Below are 15,355 nucleotides of genomic sequence, written 5' to 3' on the forward strand. Positions count from 1 at the left end.
TGTTCAGAACTACTGACCACAAATCCTGGGGTCAGAGGGCTTCAGGGATCAGCAAAGGGTCTGCCTTGGCAGAACAGCAGCAGTGCTGAGTCATGTCCTCAAAGACTTAGAGGTTCTGCCAGGGGTATCAGGGTCAGATTTCTCCCAGATGTTTCAGTTTCCCTATGATTGCTACCAGGAAATAAAGGTTTCTTTATTTCCTGGTAGCAAGAAACATTTATTTCCATATTGAAACCTTTATTTCCATATTGAAACCTTTATTTTCTTATTGAGCAGCATCCCTCTTCTCTGTTGCCCTTTTCAAGGAGAGCAGCACAGCAAACAGGATAATAGCCACTGTCAAACAACCCCACCAAAACCCACCCACCTAAGAAATGAATATCTCTGTTTTGCCATTTTGAGAAGAAGTTGTAAGGCCCAAGATCATCTCAACCATCTTGAGACATCTTAACAAAGAATTTAATTTAGGCAGGTGTTTCTCTTTTGCTCTAGTCAATGAAGTAAGGAAGCTCTGAGAAGTGGCGACATTTTATAAATGCTGTTGCTTTATTTCTTCAGTCTGTAAAAAAAAAAAAATCCCAGCCCACCTGGGTTTTAAATTGCTTTTCAGGCTTTCCTAATGAATGTCTCTGAATATTTGCCTGTCTTTTGTTTGTCCTCGATATAGGGAAAAGCTTAAGTCAACAAGTTTTTATTTGATTTGTAAATAATTCCAGAGTAACACTTTATTATGGATTCCCAGAACTTCAACTCCATGTTTTATCCTCCAGATATGACATACCAGAGACATCACTAGAGACAGGTGCAGGGTAGGGGACAGAAAATAATTTTGAGGAAAGACCATCTAGAACTTTACCCTATACCTCTATTTAGCCCACAAACCATCAGGAGCTGGTGAAATAATTGGTTTGGACAGATAATAAAACATCCTCAAGCAAAACTAAGGTATTTAATATACTGCTCAAGTCAATTCCCCTTATTTCTCCTGTCCTCTTTCTTTTAATAGTGGTTTAATGAAAAACCCAGAATTAATTGAAACTGGCATTAGACATTCACATGCTCCAGTGAGGATTTCATTGCTTCAATATTTCATAAGTGACTTCACTGCTATACTTCTCCTTATCCTGCTTTCATAGGCTAGGATATCATCCCTTTTCATAAAATGAAGGTCCCAATGTGGGCAGTGGGGGTACATGAGGAAAGTTTGCAACCACATAATAGGAAATAAAAATCACAGCTGCTTTCTTCCTGCCACCATCCCCGCTTTCTCTAGAATGATTTGCATCTGAGCCTTGATGGGAAAGAGCCGTCCTAAAAATAAACAGGATCTGTCTGAAAGGTGTCTGAGGGAGGTATTTGGCAACTGTCAGGCTGTCAGGTATGCTGGAAGGATGGAGCTGATGGCCTGGCTGGCAGCAGACAGGCTCTGCTGCCGTGAGGATCCTTCTGCTCCCCTTGGCTCTCCCTGGCCAGAGCTCCCACACCACGCTGTGTGGGGCTGCTCCAGTCTGGCTGCCCTCAATGAGAGTCTGCCCTTGGCTGGCTCTGGGAACTGGATCAGACCTTGGTTACCCCTGAGACCCTGGCTTTACTCCAGAGATAAAGTTTGGCTCTCTAAGGGAGTGTCACCCCAGTGGAGAAGGAATCACCAGGCCTGGGCTTGAGGGTTTCTGCAGGTCTCTGGAAATGACCTGAGGTACCTGAATATGGGGACCAGAGCTTGACCTTTTGTTTTTCTTGGTTATAAGAGCTTTATCCCTCAGTTTCTCCATCTCTAATAGGGGTAGTGTTGTTCTGTCCTCAAGATTATTGGCATTTTTGTAGGTCCAGGCATCCTGAAACGCTCCCAAACCATGACTGTGCTAAACGAAGTTCCTGTTTCCCACAAGGTGCTTAATGAACACGTGTTACACAATCCTGCAGTCGTGAGGTGAGTTAACAAAAGCACCAAGGCATGAGATGACTCATCTCAAACCTTTGCAGCAACTCATTGGCAGAACCAGGACCCAAGAATCCCAGACCCCACCAAAACAATCATACCTTTGGAGTGACCCAAGCTGAAAAGAAAATGTTGCAAGTGGAAGCTTTAGTTCTTCTCAATTGCCCAGGGAAATCTCCACTGCCTGTGGTGTAAGTGAAGATACTTGCTTCTGTTCTTGGCAGAGACATGATGTGCTGGGGAAGGAAAAGGGAGGTGTGGAAGAAAGGTGGAAACCTCCTTGTTCCCCCATGGGAGAGTGGACACGTCTCTTATTCTCAATGGGAGCTGACTGCTGCCTAATCTGAAAATCAGACTGTTTTGTTATCTGCTAGGCAAGAGCAGCTGCTTTTTAGTGAAGAGCAGATCCTGAACTCAACTGTCTTTGTTGCAGATCCTCCTCAACTGTCAGTGCTTTGGTCTGAAAATACTGGTCTGTGTTGGGGAGAACGGACAAGGGAATTAATGCCTGTAATATGAGCTTCAGAAAAGTTACCCACAAGATAAGAGGGTGACTTGATCTTTTCAAGAAAAAGAGCAAAAAAGGCTTCCTTATCTTCATGGTGTTTGCTCTGAAGTGACTGCCTTGCAGGATCAGTACATTCCAGCCTGTGGCTGACATAACTCCTTCCTTCCAGAGGTACCATTGCATTTTCCAAAGTGTGGCTGGCTCCTCTGTGTGTCACCTGTGTCACCTGGTTCCTCTGTGTGCCACCTGTGTCACCTGTCACCTGTTTCCTGTGTGTGCCACCTGTGTCACCCGGTTCCTCTGCGTGCCAGCTGTGCCACCTGTGTCACCTGTCACCTGTTTCCTCTGTGTGCCACCCGTGTCCCCTGTTTCCTCTGTGTGCCACCTGTGTCACCCGGTTCCTCTGTGTGCCAGCTGTGTGCCTGCCGTGCTGCAGCCCTGAGGTGCTGATCCCACTCTCGTGATGCACAGGATGCAATCAGCCCAATTAGGCAATTAGGATCGCGAAGGGAGAGGAGTGCTGGAACCATCGAGGGGCTCCTGTGAGTCAATAGCAGAGATCTGAGGGGATGATGAGGAGTGAATGAACGCCGCCCCCTCTGGAGGGTCCCAGATGGTTTGTGAACAGTAGCTGTGCACATCTCCTGAGGGAATTTGCACTGCAGGGATCAGAGGTGCTCACACAGCCGGGCTCCATCTCATCAGGGTGCTGTGGCTCTCCTCCGTGAGGAATTTGTCTCTATGCAGCTGTACTCCTCTTCATTAAAGTGGTCACGTTAAATAGCTGTGAGGTTGCTAAATGCCTGCTTTGCCTGATCTCCCCAGCTGGCAGCTTTTTGGAGCAGGAGACATGAGGTGGCTAAGCCCATTCATTTCTCACATGCACCCACGTTTCTAATGTCTGTGGAGATCCAGCTTTAAGAGTCCTCTTCAAGCCACTGGAATGAAGAGTACCTCGTGAAGACACTGTAATTATGATGGGGTTTAGGGGTGTGTGGAAATGATTCATGGAGATGTTTCCCAGCCAGCAGGCTCGTGGAGCCAGGTGAGCTCTTCCCTGGAATGTGAAGCATGCAGCGTGGCAAGTGGGAGGAACAGGTTTGGCTGGGGGTTTGGAGCTGTTTGCAGCCTCTCCAGAGCCACATCCCTGCCGTGCCGAGCCGGCTGGATGCTGAGCCGAGCCGAGCCGAGCCGGGCGCGATGGACACGCTGCGCAGGAGCCTGTCCCGCTGGAAGAGGTTCCACATCAAGGTGCACCTGGCTGAGGAGGACCTGCTGCTGCCGCTGACCGTCCGGCCCAGGGACACGGTGATGGACCTGCGCGCCCTCCTGGTGCGGGAGGGCGTCACGTCCTGGAAGAAGACTTTTTATTACAACTCCAGGCAGCTCGAGGAGCACCAGACTCTCAAGGAAGCCAATATCCAGAATGGTTCTGTCCTCCTCCTCGTCAGCAATCAAAGGTAGGCGAGGAGCTCGTCTGCCGGGGGGCACTGCAGAGGAGGGGAGTGCTCGGTGCGTCTCAGCCCCTTGGGCCCCTTTCTCATCGGGGTTTGCAGGATGCACACCAGGAACTCAAACCCTGCCATTTCCACGGAACTCGGGCTCCAGGCTGTTCATATCCAGACCTGCTCTGCTGTGAAATAAGCAGTTCAGAGGAGGAAATCTGCTTGCTGCTTCCTGTCCTGTCTCTGGTCAGGTCTCCTTTTCCTGGGTATGTGGCCAAGCACAGAGGGAGAGAATGGCAGGAAAAAGGGGAGATTGTGCGACTTGGGAGAGCGTTCTGGGAACCTCTCACTTGTCCTTTTCTCTTGTGCCTGTGTCTCCCCACTTCTTTGTAGTAAATACTTTCTGCAGGTGTTTGGGGGTGGCACAGTCCTGCTGTGACAGGAGAAGAGCTGTGAGCCGCCAGCAAAGCAATGCTGGACAGGGATGGCAAGAGGCTGCAGCTCCCAAAATGTGTTTGAATCACAGCAGAAAATAGCGTAAGAGCAGAGTGGGAGACAGGAGAGTCCCAGGAGAGCCAGTGCCTGGAGATCAATCATGGCAAGTGCTGTTCTGGGGGATGAAAGCTGAGATCATGGACCTCAGACTCACTGGCCCACAGGACAGTTTGGATTCGGTGTGGTGAATTTATGCCCACCTGCACTGCCTTTCCTAATGCCCAGTTGTTGCTGTCAGCATGATGAATTCTGTGAAGCATTTTGGGGATACTGGGTAGAAGAGGTATGTTGTGGGTATGTGGTGTCTAATTCATCTTTCTCAGTCCTGAGCCCTCTGAGTTATGTGTCTATGCTGGTCAGAGTTTCCTCTGCAGAAAACCCTGCACTAAAGACTTCAGTTCCTGATTATATCCCACATACTGGAATGGTTCTATTTTCCAATCCAGAGACAGCTTGAAATCTCACACAAAGAAGATTTAATAAAGCGTTTCCTTTCAGAGCTCTGCCAGACACAAGAGATTTCACATCACTCAACTAACTGCAAACCCCAAGTCACCCACGGCCTCTTTCTCCAACATCTCATTTCAGTTCTCTGATTAACTTGGCTCAGCTCCTCCTTTTCACCTGGTTTTTAACGGCAGAAGTGCTTCTATTTTTTGTTGTTTCCATTATTTATTTTCCTAATTTTTGCAGTCTGAAATTTTTGAGAGTAAAAAAGGGTTTGGAGGGTCTGATTTGATGGAGTGCACATCCTGAAGTCGTGCCTGCTTCACCCACTCCCAAAGGGTTTTCTGTGGTGTGTAAATGCCCAGATTCTGGGGACACATTTCTCTGAAGTTCTGGGGTGAGCTGTGGCAGGATGGTTCCCTGGGTGTTTCTGAGGTGTGCTCAGGTTGGCTGGGCAGTCACTGCCCTGCGTGGGCCAGTCCTGGGCTGGGGGCAGGACTGACTCAGCTCCTTGCCAGGTCTCCAGCACAGAGAGGTTTAGAGGATTTCAGATGCCTGTCTCTTGCTGCCACTGGGACTTAGGGAAATAGAGAGCTGGAGAAGGCTGCATTGTAACTGAGATTACAGCACCCATTTGAGTCTTCAGGTTACTCAGGCAGATCTTTAAATATTATAAATCCAGGTATTATAAATCTAATAGTGTCTTTGGAAATACACTGGTCTGTATCAACTGGGCAACAGTGAATAACCGTGGGGACTACAACAAGAGTAGCCTATGCACTGTTGGGAGTGCCTGGAGCCACAGGAGCAGAGAGGATAGTGAAAAGAGTGTTGCATTTGGCCCTCAGTCCTGAGGGTTTCAGAGTTGGTTTGAGTGTTTCACCAACTCGGTGAAGTATGGACCCCCTCCCTCAGGGGCAAGCATCTACTTTTTCAGTTCTCTCTAAAAATCTTAATGTCTCCTTCTTACTCTTTTGTACTGTGGTACCAGCCAAACAGAGTGTTATTAATTCCAAGAGGGAAGTTGCTGGGATTGCCAAGGTCTGCAGCTCACTGTCATGCCTATAAATATTAATGGTCACTCTGCATGCTGTGTGTTCCTACAATGGGCTCACGGGACAGTTTGCTTTGAACCAGAGAAAACATGAAAATGACCCTATTTTTCATCTACCCCTCCCCTCTTAATGCCTTTGTAGATAATTGGCATTTAGCAAAAGCCGAGTCAGCATTTCCACTTCTTGCTCGTATTTTCTGGGGTTTGTAACTTAGTCATAAAAATTCACTTAAGGCGGCAGCTTGGCAGGAATGGCATCAGCATACCAGCTAATGCTGAACATTTATTTGGACCTTAATGTTTAAAAGTTAGAGCAAGCCATTTTGGAGATCAGTCAACATGACCTCTCGCCCTGGGAAAACACATGGGCTGGCCAGAACTGCAAATACCACATCCACCTAGGATGCAATTCCCCTTCGTGCAGAGCCTGTTAATCACATTACTGCTGTGCTGACTGAAATTGCAATTCTGTTGCAGTAGGGGCTGAGCAGAGAACTTGCAGAACAACAGTTTCTGCCCTAGAGAGTGACATATTGCAATAACATGGTTTGTCAGTGGGTAAAACAAGCAAAGCAAGAGTTGGAATGGGCACGAGCAAGCAGAGGAGTGCCCGGCTCAGTGGCCACGGGCCAGCTGGTGGTGCTGAGTGCCGAGCAGGGGAGCAGCAGTGGGTGCTGGCATGGGCAGCTCAGCGCCCAGTCTGGCTGCAGCAGCACCCACCCATGCAGCGAGCTGTCCCAGGGCAGGAGCAGCCCTGGCACGGGCAGCAGAACCCGTTTGTCAGCTCTGGAGGCGGCGCAGGGCCCGAGCCCAGAGCTGCTCTGTGGTGACGTGGCAGTTCTGAAACTGGCTCAGCTCTTCCCCACTTGTGTGGGCTGGAAGCTCTTTGCAGGCTGTGTGCTGGGGAGCACCAACCAACAGGGCCATGCATGGTGCAGAGAGGGCAGAGCTGGGCAGAGAGGGCAGAGCTGGGCAGAGAGGGCAGAGCTGGGCAGAGAGCAGAGCTGGGCAGAGCTGGGCAGAGAGGGCAGAGCTGGGCAGAGAGGGCAGAGCTGGGCAGAGAGCAGAGCTGGGCAGAGCTGGGCAGAGCTGGGCAGAGAGGGCAGAGCTGGGCAGAGAGAGCAGAGCTGGGCAGAGCTGGGCAGAGAGGGCAGAGCTGGGCAGAGAGCAGAGCTGGGCAGAGCTGGGCAGAGCTGGGCAGTGAGAGCAGAGCTGGGCAGAGCTGGGCAGTGAGAGCAGAGCTGGACATATGGAGGTAGCTGCTCCTTGCTGGTCAGTTGTTGGCTGTGTTTTGGTGTTCAGTGAGAGATGGAGGAAGATTGCCTTGAACTGGTGAATCCAGGACTCAGCCTGTGAGCTGTTTCAGCTGGAGGGTGTCAGTGGCTGATCCAGAGCGATCCCTAAATGTGCCCAGTGTGTCTGTCCCTGCCCATTCCTAGGCATGGACAGTTCCAGCTGGATCTGTGTCTGGTGTATCACATGGACAGAGCCCTGCTCTTGGTTCCAGGCTCCTGCCCTGTGCAGTCTCCTCTAGCAGTCACCCAGGCAAGATCTGTGCTGATAAATTAAGCAGTGCCTTGACTTCTCTCTGTCACAGTGATGGAGCATTACACTGCAATTTTTGGCTCAGTCCAGGTGCATTTCAGGAGCCAGCATGGGCCACGGGCTGCTCCTTATGGGATGCCTGGATATGTCCATGCAGGTTTGGAGAGTAAGAATTTAATAGGAAAACCTTGGCCATTCTGTGCCAGCTGTCCTCTGAATGCAGGAGAATGTCCCAGGCATGTTTGATTTACAGGCACAGACTCAGCCACAGGACTTGGGTCCCCTCAGCCTTTTGGAAGCTGTGGTTCATTGAGACCAGGCAGCTTTTCTCATCATACATGGCTTTCCTGGAGAATGGAGTTCAGGAAGTCATTGGTGAATAGGTTAAATAAAGTAGACACCAGCACTGAGTTCAGCAGAAGTCTATTATCTGGAATCTATTGGTGTTGATTTTCTGGCCTGGAGCCACCTGAAAGCATCCATCTCAGGCATTAGCTCAGTTACCATAACAACTCATCCAGGAACAGCTCCTGAAGCTCCAAGAGCACACCAAGGTCCCACCGTGTGTATTGTAGCCACTCCTAGGTCAAAATCAGCCTGTCCAGTTTCCTCCCTCTCCTGCAATCCAGCCAGTGTCCCTGGTGTGTGCCAGTCCTTGTAGCAGCTTTGACATGCTTGGGAACCTGTTTTGTTCTTCAAGGGCTGCTCAGTCTGGTTTTCCAAAGCTCCATCCACTCAAGTGTGGATATTTTACCTCCTGCCAGAATAACAAATCCATCTATCCTCAGGGAGCCCATTGCATTCCCTTCTTGACATTCAGTTTACAATGCCTGAATTTTTAGAACTAAATGAAAACGATGGCACAAGGTCCAGTTTAGCTGATGCCAAACTCCTGCCTCTGTTTGATGCTGAGATGACACAAGGACCACTGACAGGCACTGGCAGTGGCTCTCTGCCACTCCCATCACGTCCTGTCCCCCTGCCCTCTGGCACTGGAACTGCCTGGGGCACAGTCACCAAGCACAGCAGGTGATGTTGGACCTGTAGGAACAAAAACAAAAACAAACAAACAAAAAAATAGGAGTAGGACCTTTAGAGTTAGACCGTGAAAGCTCAGACCTGAAGTAAGCTCTTCACTCTGAGTTTCAGGGGGGGGTTGTGATTCCTGCCCTTTTCACTGACCCTCCTGCTCCTGTAATTGCTCCTCAGCATGGAGGGGGAGACTCTTCACCCCCATCCAACTTTCACAGCCTTGCCTGTGAAGCTGAGTCCAGCAGCAGGCTCCAGGCATCTCGCACAGGATGACGATCCTTCACATAGCACTGCGAGTCTCTCTTCTCAGGGAGAACTAATTGAGTTCTTCAGTACATGCTTAGACATATGCTGACCTGGTATGGCCCTAACAGGTCCGCTTCACCTAGCAGATAAATAATACTGGCTTAAAAACATCCTGTAGAGATGTGTTACTGAGGTAGCAGCCAGCTGGGGCTGACTGCATCTCAGTGGCTGAGGATGGTGTTGGTGTGGATTACTCATGGCCAAGCTCTCTGCTGCTGGACTCAGTTAAGTGATTTTTAGGCTCTGAAAGCACTGGTGCAGTTTCCTCTGCTGACACCTCACAGCACACAGGCCAGACAGTCACACCTGTATTTATCTCATTTACTTATTGTTCAGCCCAAGAAGCTCATTTAACAAAAACACGGGGTTGCATCGATGCAGAATGTGGTCTGTGGGATTTGAATTCCTCCCTGTGCAGTTGCATGGGATTGCAGTAGATGAAACTGAGCTAATGTGTCCCCTGGGGGTCTGTCTTGGCTCTAGGCAAGGAATTAATGAATGGGAAGAACATTCCAAAGTAGGTTCTTCCTGGTGTGATGTGGCCCAGCTTCCTGGACTTCTCTGTAGTTGTGCTGATTTATATCAGGTGAGGGTTTTGCCCAGTTGGGATGAATCCCCCCTCCTGTGTTATGGTGTTTTATAGAACAGATGTGCTACAGGGTGGACTTACAGAAAGCCCTTGGCTATCAAGATGCCCTGAAATTTCAAGTGAAGAAGAAAGTGCTGAAATATGAATCCAGTTCTGGGTTTTACAGAAAACCCAACCAGTGACTGATACCAGCCTCACTAGACTGATCCTTTGCTAGAACACAGCAAAAACTCCCACCCCATAGACTCTGAAATTCTCTAAGACCTGGTGAAAGATTTGCTGCTGGCTCACCTGGGTAGGCTGGCTGCTGGTAGAGTTGCTGTGGGCAGTGAGAGCCTCAGGTACAGTCCAAGGTGGGCAATGAGCTCTCCAAGCAAACCCCAGCCCTGGAGAGGGATCTCTACAAACTTGGAAAGCTTTAGGCTCTGTTCTGGAGACCACAGGGGATAGCACTGGGTGATTTCTAAGGGTTTTCAGAGGAGTAACTTAAAAAATAATTCGACTTTTGCTAAGTTTAGGCCTTCTATGGAGGGTCTGGACCCCTGTCACAAAATGTGGATGGACCCACAACCCCAGAAAGCCTCCATTTAGTGCTGATGCCTGAGGGTGAATGGGTTGAAAGCAATTCAAGCTCTGTCTTGCTGCAAACATTCTCAAAGTGCTCCTGAAGCTACAGACCACCCTTGTTCTAAGATGAAAAATGGATTTCCAGGAGCAGGTACTAAAGAGGAAGAGCCTTACTTGTGAGAAAAAGTTGCGAATTATCTGAAGGAGGGTGAAGGCATCTTCTGTGGATGGATAAACAGGTTTGAAACCCTGCAAGTGGCTTATTCTGAGTTATCCAGTGTGACTGAGGAACAAAAGCAGTCAGAGGATGAGGTTTACATCCTCCTCATGTCAGGGTCACTGCCTGCTTGCTCAAATGCCATTTTTGATTGCATCTCTACAGTGCTCCAAGAATTGTCCTCTTCCTTATTCAGGTAATGCCGAAGAGCAGAGCCAGAGCCATGAGAGACGGGGAGTGTGATGGGGGCTGAGGATGGACAGAGCTGCCTGGGGAGGCAGCCTGGCCACCAGGGCTGGTAAGTCCCTCCTGCAAGGACTGTGCAGACAGCAGCTCCAAGGGTTCCCAGCATGCTGCCCATGAATAATTAACCCAAAGGAAACAACAAATAGTGTTTCCCCATCAGCACACCATGTGGAGTAAGACTGACTCAGCTCCTGAGGAATGGACCAGTGAAACAGCCAGGAAAGGGCATTTCTGCCTGGCCATGGAGCTGAGGAGGACTTTGCTCAGGGGCCTGTGTCCATGTCCATGGGGACACAGGACAGCCCTGCCTGCTTCTGACTCCTTCTCAGGTTCTGCAGTAAGTTGCTGCTCTTGGCTTTTCTTTTCCTACAAGTGTGAGATAATTGTTTTCCCCCTTTCAGGCTGTCCATCCAGCTCTAAATGACTCAGGCCATGCACTGTCTGGGCTTCAGAGCAGTTTTGTACAGTGGAGCCCCATTTCCAGGTCACAGGCTCTGTACAGCAAATGAGTGATCAGTGCCCTGCAGACAGTCCTGGAGCCTGGCGAGTCTCTGTGTGCCCAAAGGACAGGAGCTGCTTGGTCTGTGCTACAGCAGCCCCCTCAGGGACCCACAGTTACAGCAAAACCATTTTGGAGCCAGGGCTGGTAAGGCACTGAGCCTCCCTGAGTGCTCTCTCTGTGTCTGGTGCCTGCCCTGCCCTGCTCCAGCAGCTCCTGACCCAGCTGACCTGAGCCAGCCCGGTGTGACGGAAGAGAGAGGTCTCACAGACCCAAGATAACTGCAGTTTTTATCAACAAACAGCAGCTGGATAGAAGAGAGACATTCAAGTTAATATTCTGTTGAAGGAAAGGTAATTACACCTCTTGCTCCCTGCCTATTTTGGGATGCAGCAGCCAGGTGAGCAGTTGGCACTGAAATATGAATGGTCAGTCAGTTCCTGCCCCCTTCAAACCAGCCTTGCACTTGCCACCCCTTCCCTGCAGAGCCAGAAGCTTCTGGAACAGCCAAGGGTTTTGCTGGGAAGGTCTGGAGGGCATTGGGTGCCCTGAGGATATTGCAGGAAGACAGGAGCACCAAGAAAGGAAGAAATAAAAAGCAGTTGTAATACAAATCAGAGGAAGAACGGGTTTCACCTGTTTCTTACTCACAGAACAATTTGTTTTTTAGGTTCAAACTTATTTTCAGGAAAAGAATGGATGTTTCACTAATCTCTACAGTACCTTCCCCAGAAAATTCCAGTGACTGGCAGCTCTTACCAAATGCCCTAAATCTGCATTTTCTGCTTTTTTTTTTTTTTTTTTTTTTTTTTTTTCCATGAGAAAACATTGGATTCTTTTTTTCCAACACAAGCATTTGACAGAATGCTATGGAAAACAGAATTTTTCATTTTAATTTTACCGAAGAACAAAACTATTCCCCCCAAGAACATACTTAGACCTTGCACAGAAAGAGATTCTAAGACAAAACCATGAACACAGTCAGAGCTGAACACCTTTCAGTCCAAGCAACTGGGATGGGCAAAGAGTGGGATGGGACCAAGCGTGGGAAGGAGGAATGTGAGTTTCCCACCAAGACAGGGCCTTGTGGAGAGCTGCTGCTCTTGGGTCAGCAGCTCTGCCACTTGACCATGCCTGTGTGTCCTTCTGTCCTGGAATAGTGAATTCCTTGGAGAAGAGCCAGTGCTTTGCTGAGTGCTTGGAAAGTGCCTCACACTGCTCTGGGTGTGGCCATAAATAATAATTAAAATTGGAATAATAATACTGAAGGGGATGTGTGCCACTGGAGATGGGACACACTGAGCAACAGAGTGCCCCTGCTCTAGTAAAAGGTACAGTTTTGCACAAAGCAATCATGGGAGACAGAATTTGCATCCCTGGACTGGATAATCACAGTCCCTTGCTCTGCTCAAGGCAAGCTGGCCAGGGTCTGCTCTAACACCTCCTGCCAGCTCTGCCTTTCTGCAGCTCAGGGGGATGTCTGGAAAGACTGAATTAACTGGGCTGGTGTGGGGAGCTGCCTGGACTAATGTTTTTTTCAGAGATAGGCTTTGATTGACACTTCAAATCTGCCTGACAATCTTTTATTCTAAGTGCAGTTGCCTTTCTTTAGAGCAGGAAGAACTGGTTCGGTTGCTGTCCTTCAAATGATGCATCTTATCACATGGGAAAAAGCAGGAAAAAACCCACAAACCATCTAGAAAGAGCCACAGGACCAGCATAAAAAGAGGTAAAAATAACTGCATCTATTTGAGGTATTTCTGCTTTTTTCCTCTATGCCACAATCCAATGCAAGACACTTGAGAACAGGGACTGTGCTCTGAGGAACAAGAACTGGCTGTTTTTTCCTTTGTTTGCCTGTTTATTGTGGTGTTTCCTGCAGGAGATTTGTTTAATGCTTTGCTAATAGAACCATGCAAATCTTCATTTCTTGGGATCACCAAATGATACAGGGATGCTTCAAATCCTCTTCTGGACACATCTAGGGGGAAAACAAGTATTTTATTTGAGATGTCCTGTCTCTCCTTGCTTTTCTAGGTCCTTCAAAGCCAGCCAGGCTCTTTGGAGTTTTGCCTTTCTGCAGGAGGCAAGCTGACCTGAGGTGGATTAGGGCCAGGGTCCATTCCAACACCTCCTGCCTGTAGCTGGCAGCTCTGGGCAGTTCCGGAAAGCTTTTTGCAGCTTGGGGATATCTGAAAGACTCAATCAACTGGGGTGGTGTGGGGAGCTGCACGGACACCAGAAAAGATGCTGACAGAAAGAACTGCTGTGCAATGGATGTTTCCCTTGTCTGTGAACACAGGTGTGGACAAGGGCAAGGAGCAGCCCTGGAAGGTCCAGAGGGGATTGCAGGATGGAGAATCTGTGGCTGCTCGCTGGGCTGCTTCTGCTGGGGGCACCAGGGGCTGTGCAGAGACTGCAGTGTGGCCCCAGCTCAGCTCAGAGCTGAGCCCTTCCAGCAGCTGCTCTGGGCTCCTTGGGCTCCAGCAGCCTGCTCAGCCTGGGGCACGTTCCCGTGGCTCCTGTGTGCTCCTCCTGTACCTGAGACACCAATGCATCAAATGCTTCACTTTGCAGGGCCCTCAGCCTGGCAGCTTTCCTTGCTAAATTTACTTTTTTAAGGTTACATCAGTGTTGTATCCAGACGGAATGGAGAAACAGATGCAGCTTGTGAGTCTGGCTTTAATTCACCTGCCTCATTTAATTTCCTGCCCTGCCTCCTAATCAATGAGCCTGCACTGTCAGTCCTGGGAATACCATGGTTTTTCCACATGCAGAAAATTCAGCACAGTGCTGAGGTGCCAGCCTCTCGAGCAACGTGTCCCTCTCCTCTGAGGCTCCTCAGGATGGATTTCCCTCCCCAGAAGCACTTGCAGACACTCTCCAGCCCAGGGCACAGCTCTGTCACCTTGTGCTCCCAGCCTGTGCCATCCCCGCCTGGAGGTGTCTCCTGCAAGGGGCTCAGCCCCAGCCCTGGCACTGCTGGGGCCCTTTGGGCCAGGGACCAGCAGAGCCTGGCAGGGGCTCCTTGCTCCCCCCAGAGCCCTGAGTGTCCCCTCCAGGTGTGTCCCCTCCAGGTGTGTCCCCTCCAGGTGTGTCACCTCCAGGTGTGTCATTCCAGGTGTGTCATTCCAGGTGTGTCCCCTCCAGGTGTGTCCCCTCCAGGTGTGTCCCCTCCAGGTGTGTCCCCTCCAGGTGTGTCATTCCAGGTGTGTCATTCCAGGTGTGTCCCCTCCAGGTGTGTCCCCTCCAGGTGTGTCATTCCAGGTGTGTCCCCTCTAGGTGTGTCCCCTCCAGGTGTGTCATTCCAGGTGTGTCCCCTCTAGGTGTGTCCCCTCCAGGTGTGTCCCCTCCAGGTGTGTCATTCCAGGTGTGTCATTCCAGGTGTGTCCCCTCCAGGTGTGTCCCCTCCAGGTGTGTCATTCCAGGTGTGTCCCCTCTAGGTGTGTCCCCTCCAGGTGTGTCATTCCAGGTGTGTCCCCTCTAGGTGTGTCCCCTCCAGGTGTGTCCCCTCCAGGTGTGTCATTCCAGGTGTGTCATTCCAGGTGTGTCCCCTCCAGGTGTGTCCCCTCCAGGTGTGTCATTCCAGGTGTCCCTTCTGCAAGGACAGTGGCACCATCTCAGCTCAGTGCTGCTGTCAGGCACTGCCTCAGACATTCCAGGCTGTCAGGAAGCAGCAGTCAAAGGGATTTTTTGCTTTGTTTCAGCAGACTTGCTCTGGACTGGGTTTTTGGGCTCCTGTTATTCCAGGCAGTGCTGCTCTGCTGTTTAATCAGCCAGAGCTCTGGGGCACAGCAAGGCTGCCTCTGCCTGGTGGTACCTATTCTGTGACACCCCTGTTCTGCCTCACTTGTTATGATCTGTACCTGAATGCTCTTTGCCAGCTCAAACGGACCATTAGGATCCAGTTGTAATGCAAATGGCACAGTGGAATAAAAGCCGTGGGGAACAAAATCCCAAAGAAGCAGCTATGCCAGCCTTTGTTATGGCACGATGACTTCAGCTCTGCCGCTCTCTGGGGGATCAGGAGGGGAGAATCTGTGTGTGTGTGTGTGTTCCACAGGCACAGCCCGCTGTGGGGCTGCTGCTCTCTCAGGAGGATCAGGAGGGGAGAATCTCTGTGTGTGTGTGTGTGTGTTCCACAGGCACAGCCTGCTGTGGGGCTGCCTTCAGGCCCTGCAGCCCAGAGCGAGTGTGCAAACCCGGCAGGCAGATCCCACCCACTCTGCAAATTCCAGGATTGCCGTGTTTTCTCCAGGCTCTGTTTCATCAGCTACAGGCCAAGCCCACGGGGTGATTGCCAGGCTCTGCACAGGGGCTGAGAGACGTGAGAGACAAGCAGAGATGCTGAAATTCCAATCTGCTGCATAATGTGCTCCTAATCCTGGCCTTGTGATTGTGATGCTGTCACCGGTGTCATTGCAGTTGTTCTTGTCACTGTTTCCCCCATGTTTGGGGCTAAATAT

General features: G+C 50.1%; 1 protein-coding gene across 1 annotated transcript; it reads left to right on the forward strand.

Moving 5' to 3' along the window:
• The first annotated feature begins 3,228 nt into the window (after positions 1-3,228).
• TINCR (TINCR ubiquitin domain containing) lies at positions 3,229-10,380 on the forward strand. Its single transcript, XM_079328501.1, has 2 exons — positions 3,229-3,907; positions 10,341-10,380. The coding sequence occupies exons 1-2, from the start codon at positions 3,519-3,521 to the stop codon at positions 10,342-10,344; spliced, it is 393 nt and encodes a 130-aa protein (XP_079184627.1). The 5' UTR covers positions 3,229-3,518; the 3' UTR covers positions 10,345-10,380.
• Positions 10,381-15,355: the final 4,975 nt, after the last annotated feature.

The sequence above is a fragment of the Erithacus rubecula genome, assembly GCF_903797595.1.
Source record: "Erithacus rubecula genome assembly, chromosome: 28".
NCBI classification, from domain to species: Eukaryota; Metazoa; Chordata; class Aves; order Passeriformes; family Muscicapidae; genus Erithacus; species Erithacus rubecula.